The sequence below is a fragment of the Phaseolus vulgaris genome, chromosome 8 (assembly GCF_000499845.2).
Source record: "Phaseolus vulgaris cultivar G19833 chromosome 8, P. vulgaris v2.0, whole genome shotgun sequence".
Classification (NCBI taxonomy): Eukaryota; Viridiplantae; Streptophyta; class Magnoliopsida; order Fabales; family Fabaceae; genus Phaseolus; species Phaseolus vulgaris.
In genome coordinates, this window is record NC_023752.2 from 53,589,704 (window position 1) to 53,597,566 (window position 7,863).

The 7,863-nt window shown below is 37.9% G+C and overlaps 1 protein-coding gene across 1 annotated transcript; it reads right to left on the bottom strand.

Moving 5' to 3' along the window:
- Positions 1-405: 405 nt before the first annotated feature.
- Positions 406-4,808, bottom strand: LOC137826966 (cellulose synthase-like protein D4). Its single transcript, XM_068633132.1, has 5 exons — positions 4,210-4,808; positions 3,703-4,095; positions 2,781-3,585; positions 1,945-2,705; positions 406-1,839 (listed from the first exon to the last, which is right to left on the bottom strand). The coding sequence occupies exons 1-5, from the start codon at positions 4,671-4,673 to the stop codon at positions 876-878; spliced, it is 3,387 nt and encodes a 1,128-aa protein (XP_068489233.1). The 5' UTR covers positions 4,674-4,808; the 3' UTR covers positions 406-875.
- Positions 4,809-7,863: the final 3,055 nt, after the last annotated feature.

The window sequence follows — 7,863 nt, forward strand, 5'->3', positions numbered from 1 at the left end:
TAGTTAAATTATAGACTAAAACACTTCCAAATTGATTTAATTAAAATTAATTATATAATTCAAACCAAATTAATATTATGTGTTGAAAAACTATATACTCAACTTTAACACATTAATAATAAGGAAATTTAAAACAAAACACTACAAATTAGTTTATTAAATATTATATTATTACAATAATAAATGTGCAATAAAATAATCATATAAAAAAAGTTAAATAACTTTGTAATACAATAATTAAAAATTAAAATTAATAATTAATGTAATGCAATATGTAATTTGATTTAGTTTTTATTTGTTTGCTCGATAACAAAAACAAACAGAGATAAACTATAAATATCTAGGTAGATCATCGGAAAATTAAAATTAAAATAGTCTTATCACGTCAACACGACATAAAATCGTGGAGAATTTGAAGTGTTTTTTTTTATCATATTTACATGAATAGATAGACAAATATAACTATAGTGTTTAAACTTGGATATATAAGACCTTCCCAAATGAGTTATAATCTATGAATATTATATTACAATTTTTATCTTTTTCTATACACATGTTTGAAGCGAAAAGAATAAGTTTAATTGCTATGTGAAATAAATGCAAGAAAATCTAATCTAAAAGGGGAAATAAGTGAGATGGAGATGAATTACATGAAGATGAATAAAAAGTGTTGTTTTTTTCATATACATGACTATAACCTTTTTAAAATAAGTCTAGAACTAATTTTGTTTTCCTATTTATGTACGTATTAAGAGATGTGATTGGAGGTTTTACAGAGATGCATGACGACTGCTACATATGATAAGAGAAACTAAAAACAACAATAATCACTGCTTGCATGGAGTATTACGATGCATGAGGCAAAGAAGGCCTTTTCATGGAAATTGAAAGTCTCCTCCAACACCTTGTCCATCGGCACCTTGGGGAGGATTAATGGCAACCCAAAGTAAAGAAAGTGTGATTGCAATCAGACCAGACCACACGAAGACGATGGTGGGTGTCTTTCCTCTTCTCCCCATCAACCCTTTTGCAAAAGGGTACAAATGAGCAAGCACCCAGAAACTGAAAAATGCTCCCCCGATAAACTTGCTCCATTGCGGGTTTGCACTGTAAATGGTTCTGGAAAATGCCACTGCAATGCCAATGATGTTCATCATAGCAATCACAATGGGTGGAACCATCAAGGAGCTCCACTTCACTATGTACAAATCCGCGTATATGTCTTCCTCGTCTTCCCCTCCTGACTTGGTCGTCAAAGTGAAGGAAATCTCAATCCCTGCCATCACCTTAAGGAGTCCTTGCACCACAGCAGCCAAGTGAGCACTGGTTCCTGATATGAGCCAAAACTGTTCGTTTCTCCACCACTGCTCTAACTCTACACCAGACCATTTAACCTCAAGAATGGCCAATGCCACCAAACAAACGGTGATGAGGAGCAGGTAGACTAAGAAGGCGATGCTGAGAGTTTGGACGATGAAGAATCCCGAGAATAGAGAGAGTGCGGGGAGGAAGCAATACACGACGAGGAAGAGGGAGGTGAAGGGGTAGATTCCAACGTTGAGGTATGCCAGACGCTGGAGAATCTTGAGGCGCTTGCTGGCAAGGAAAGCGTTGTTCTTGGAGAAGAAGATTTCCACTGAGCCTGTGGCCCATCTCAATACCTGGTGCAGTCGATCAGTGAGGTTAATTGGTGCTGATCCACGGAATGCATCTCGTTTTGTTATGCAGTACACTGAACGCCATCCACGGTTGTGCATGCGGTACCCTGTCACCACATCTTCTGTCACAGACCCGTAAATCCAACCCACTCTATCTCCCCATTCTGTCTTGTCCTCGTACCTGTTCGTACAACATGAATGATTAAATATCATGGTTTCATGGTTTCAAGGAAAAGAAAGCCAAAGTAGAAACAAGGTTTGTTTGAATGAGAAATATGTTACAAACCAGCAAGAAATGACGGATACGGCTTCTGCTACAGTAGTTGCATCAAGTGGTTCGCGAGGGATCCTAAGAACACCAGGTGGACGTCCATACTTGATGGCAGGGTGATCCGCCAAAGGACGACCTTGGAACTCTGCAACAGGTATGCTCTCAGACAACATGGTTGAATTACCAAATCGCTTAGGCAATAAGTTGACGTCAAGATTTGGATCAAACTCGCTAGCATCCATGGCGGGTGTTTCAGAGTCTTCACTCTTCTTAGCATCTTTCTTTTCCTCCACCTTGTCTACCATTGGAGGGTCAAATCCGTATAAAGCAAACCTCCTGAACATGCATCCGGTTCCCACATACACCGGACCTTGAACACCATCAAGGGCTCGCATGTTTCCGTCGAAGAACACGGTGTTGTGATTGGCATAACGATCCGAAGGGTCAATGCCTTCGAACCTCTGAGGGAACTGAATGTAGCATATGTCCTCGCCGCCTCTGTCCATCATGAAGCACATACCTTCCCGCACCGCCTTGCAATTGTAGATGTAATGGTCGCAGTCAAGGTTGAGAATAAATGGTCCGTTAGACAAAATTGCAGAAGCTCGAACTAATGCATTCATGGCACCAGCTTTCTTGTTGTGATCATAACCAGGTCGTTTCTCTCGAGAAACATATACAAACATTGGCAGCCTCGTATCCACTTCTTCAAAATCTATAATCTTTTCATCTGCAGTTCCCAACAGTGGATCTGGACTTGGTGGCTTTAACATCACCTATATCACATCACATGTGTGCAAGTTAAGCTATGAAATTATATGCAAATTACATGAGGTGGGTAGGTATGGTACCTGAAGTATTCCAGCATGATCACCTTTGGAATGTTCACTAGAAGGACTTGCCCAAGAACCAGGCCAGTGGGTGCCATCAGCCATCCATGTGGCCTTCAACACTTTGACAGTCTCGGTGGCGTCAGCGCCACTTTCTTTCAAATGTTTCATCATTTTCATCTCCTCTCTCGCATTAAAGGCATCAGATCTTCTCCTGATAGAATCTGGAAGCCCATTTATGCGTACCTTGAACTCGTCATACTCTCTTTTCACCCTCCTTCTGTCCTTCACAAAATCTGTTCTGCTTTTGTTCTTGGTGGGATCAACTTTCAAGCTGAAGTAACTATCTGGATTTCGTGGCTCAATTTTGTGTTTTTTACAAAAGGGAACCCATAAATCGGCAAAACTAGCAGCCTCAGCCATGGCTTCAAAAGTCAAGAGAGCACCTCCGTCATCAGAAAGGTAACATGCGACCTTCTCAACAGGGTAATCAACCGATAATATGGAAAGAATGGTATTAGCAGTGGTAAGAGGTGGCTCCTTCTCAGGATCTGCAGTGGACACAAAGATGTCCAAACCAGGTAAGTCAGATCGCCCTGTGGGATTTGATGGGGATGGACTATCAAACTTGTCAAAAAGGACCTCAAGATCAGTGGAACGATTCACAGGGCAAAGCTTCGGAACTTGATCTAGAATCCATGAAAAGGCAAACCATATCTCACAAGTAACTGACATGAGCCACAACCATATTGCATCATTATTTGGATGTGCCACTCTCCAGTGTAAAAAGAACATCAAAACTACCAATCGAACAGCAATTATCAACCTGAAAGTAGATGCGCATACAATAACAATCAGAGATAAGAGAGGCATGAATTTTGTCATGCAATCATTATATATAACCTCAAAATTGTGTACATTAATAAAAATCGATCTAATTAACCTGTAAGGACTAATGATGCCTGATGGAATTGGAATTTTCCGACTCAAAGGCTTCCATGGCTTCTCCTGATCAAGCATTCCTGTCCTTACTGCATCATCACCATCTTCATCAAACTCATCTTGGGGCCAATAAGCATTACCCACTCCGTATGTTCCTGACGTCTCGAACAACCACTTGTTATGGTCAAATTCTGCGTTTTGGTTTCTCTTCATCACTGACATGTTGCTGGAACTACCCTTGGAACCATTTGGTGCTGGTAATGGCAATGCCCCATTGGTAGGATAATCGTTGAGGTCTTCCTCGTATTCCCCAACTTTATATGGTTCCTTGCAGCCGGGGCACAAACCAGACTCTTTTTGTGCGTCTATGAAGCAATCTCTACAAATCTTGAACCTAAATTTGAGTTATTACAATTAATTAGTTTCTCTTCATTGCTGAATAAAGTAATAACGTGCATGCATGGGATGCAAGATCATAACAATTAATCATCAATCTCCACGTACATACCTACACTCACATGGAGTGATATCATGTCCCCTCTCATCCCTCATCACCCTGCCATCACAAATTGAACATGCAGAGCCTTTGGAGCCTGCCATTTGAGGATGAGTTACTTCAGAATCGATGACCTTATCCATAAGATGTGCTCTGGTTACGCTGTTGAATCCACCAGTGAATAAAGAATTAGAAACATATTGTTCTTCAGCTTTCATTGCAACAGATGTGCTGTCCATGGGTTGATTGTCGGGGGTGGGGGGTATGTGGACAGTGTAGTTCATATAGTCTCCTGACACGTCTGAGTTCATGTCCATGTCATCTTTTGACAAACTCACGTATCTCCCACTTGAAGTTCTTTTCGCAAACTTAACACTTGGTCCACCAGAGCTACTTCCTCCTTGAGAACCACCAGATGTTAATCCTCCGCTGTTACGTAGTGATTTCTTCGAAGGCTGTCTATTCATAGATGACATTGTTCTAAACACCTATCCCTTAAAACTACACTTATATTGTAACAGATTTCAAGGAATTAACAAAATCTAACCCATTATCCATTTTAATGGAGAAAAAGCTCGATAATGATTCATGAACAGAAATGTCACCACGATATCTATTAGATGCTAAACATGTTAATTACATCTACAATGAAACAAAAAGAACGACTTTTGATCCACAAGATGAGATTTGTCGAAGTATAGAAAGGATTTATGGTGCGAGACCAAGTCCATCCTACGATTCTATTTTGGGGGTTCTCACTTCCGAAATTATAGAACTCTGTTGCTCTCTATCTCTCTTTCAACATCTAAACCATTTGGATTCATAACGTTTCTAATTATGTTCTATCTTCAACTATTCCTATTTTAAGCCCTTTGTTTCGATGCAATTTTTTGTTTATTTTTATATCATTAAACTGTTTGCACAACGTTAAACAGTGATTATTTTAGTTATGGTTGTTTCATTTATTCAGGCAACATTAAGAAACTTTAAGATTAAATTAAATTATTATAAGAACCTGAATTACCCAATTAGAATTATTCTACTTAAATTAACCTATATATAGTCTAAATTAAATTAGCTAATTATACGATAAATAAAACTAGTAGAATTTATTGAATTTAATATAAATTCTGGTCAAAACCGGTCTAAATTAATTTCTTAAATTCTAAAATCCTAAAACCAAATTCTATAAGGGTCAACGTGCAACCTTTCTGAAACTATTTTTATCCAAAAAAAAGTTATGATATATTTTGTTTTTTCAAAGAGTAATATTAACTTAATACGGTTATATTCATTGGATATTTAAATTATTATTATTTTATTATAATATAATATTTTATTTTAAAAAATAGTTGTAAAGTGATTATTATTCTCGTTCAAAAGGGACTGAGAAAATTTTTAGTGGTTTAACTATTCATTCTTTGGCTTCCGTCGGTCGATCCGTACATGATCCGTCTTTCACTTCTCAGACTTGTTCGAATTGTTCTTCTTTTTCTTGCTCTCGTTCTTTTACTTCGGTCAAATTCTCCTTTCTTCGTAGACTCTTGGTCGGAACTCTTGCAAAAGGTACTCGGACTCTCAAGTGAGTATTTGGTATTCGATGTTCGGTGCGATTGATGCGTAATTGTGGGATATGACTCACCTTTGTCGTTTTCTTGGCATAATTGGGAGGTTACTTACCGTCACAATTAATTGAAATCAAAGGAAAGTTATTTACCGTTCACAATTAATTGTTATCGAAAGGAGGTTAATTACTATTAATTGTTTTTATTATTGTTGTCTCCTAGAACCACTATATATAGTGGCTTCCTTCAAGCAAGGTAACACAACAAACAAAAACATACACTTTTTCCTCTCTCCTCTCATATACTATCTATTTCTTCTCTTGGGTGTAAGTGTTTAACCCATATAGAAAGAATTTGTTTTTGGGGCTATTTATCTATTAGCCTGAGAGGAATTCATTGTACTCTCAGTACCATTATAGTGGAAGTTTTGGCTCTCTCGTCGGGTTTTCCACCTAAAAATTCTGGTATCATTCTCATTTTTCTTGTTACTTTAATTTCTCATAATTTTTGGTTGAAATTATCACGCTTCCACACACGATATCCCTACAAATTGGTATCAGAGCCATTTAAAGTCTATCCTAGCGAGTGTTTGTTGGGCCTATCGTGCCACCCGTTATCGGGTCGTTATCGAACCACCTATAATATATTGTCCCACACACGAGCTATCACTCTCGGCGTGAGGGGTGTGTGTTGGAGAGTGGGTGCAAACCTCACCCCATGAGCTGGTTTTATGGGGTTGAGTTAGGCTTAAAGTCCACTTCGTAATATGGTATTAGAGCTTTTTCGATAATTCAATTGGGATTTGTTGTTCAATAATGTCGAAATTCGATATTGAGAAATTTGATGGTAAAATCAGCTTTCCTATCTGGCAAGTCTAGATGATAGCTGTTCTCACCCAGAATGGTTTAAAGAAAGTTCTGGCAGGTAAAATGACGAGGCCAACCACTATGACAGAGGAGCAGTGGGATGAGATGGATGAAAAGACATTGTCTACAATTCAGTTATGCTTGTCCCGTGAGGTGTTGCCTGAGGTCATCAACGAGAAAACTGCAGCAGGCATATGGAGTAAATTGGAGTCTCTATACATGACCAAAAGTCTTGCAAACAAACTCCGGTTAAAGGAGCGACTCTTTACACTCCGAATGTCCGAAGGTACTTCCATTCAATCTCACCTTGATGAATTTAATTTCATCACAATTGATTTGGAAAATTTGGATGTTAAAATTGATAATGAGGATAAAGTCGTTTTATTTATTGTTTCTCTACCACCCTCGTATAGACAATTCAAAGAAATTATATTATACGATAATTATCTTACCTTAAGTTTTAATGATGCCAAGACTAATTTACTAGCTAAAGAAAAATTTGATACTAAAATTTGTTCTGGAAGTTCTGGTGAAGGATTAGTAGTTAGAGGAAAAAACCAAGAGAAAGGTAGGAACAATAAATATAAATCCAGGTCAAAATGTAGAGGCAAGAACTCCAAACATTGTAGTTATTGCAAGAAAAAGGGATACGAGATCTCTGAATGTTATAAATTGGAAAATAAGCAAGATAGAGAAGATAAGGGAAATGGTAAACAACCAAAAAAATCTGCCGAAGCTAGTATGGTTGAAATTGAATATGATATGGGGATTGTTTTGTAGCTTCCAACACTGAACAAAGGTCTAAAAATGAATGAATTCTTGATTTTGGTTGTACTTTTCACATGTCTCACAATAGAGACTGGTTTACCACATATGAACCAGTTTATGATGGTCTTGTTTTGATGGGAAACGATGCTCAATGCAAAGTTGTTGGTGAAGGAACAATCAAAATCAAGACACATGATGAAATTGTTATAACTTTAACAGATGTTAGATATGTCCCTGAGTTGAAACAAAATCTCATTTCCTTATGCACCCTTAAATCTCATGGGTGTAGATATTCAGTTAAAGGTGGAGTTTTAAAAGTGTCTAAAGGAGCTCTTGTGTAACTAAAGGCAATTCAATGTGATAGTTTGTATGTGTTGCAGGGTTCAAAAGTTACAGGTTCTGCAACTGTTGCCTCACCAAACAAAGATAACACCAAGTTTTGGCATATGAGATTAGGCCACATGAGT

What these genes read in the sequence shown, in the direction of transcription:
- LOC137826966 (XM_068633132.1), bottom strand. Translation starts at nt 4,673, where the DNA reads ATGTCATCTATGAATAGACAGCCTTCGAAGAAATCACTACGTAACAGC. An exon ending in GGCATCATTAGTCCTTACAG is followed by an intron (nt 3,586 to 3,702) that starts GTTAATTAGATC and finishes ATCTACTTTCAG; the next exon opens with GTTGATAATTGCTGTTCGAT. An exon ending in GTATCCGTCATTTCTTGCTG is followed by an intron (nt 1,840 to 1,944) that starts GTTTGTAACATA and finishes TTGTACGAACAG; the next exon opens with GTACGAGGACAAGACAGAAT.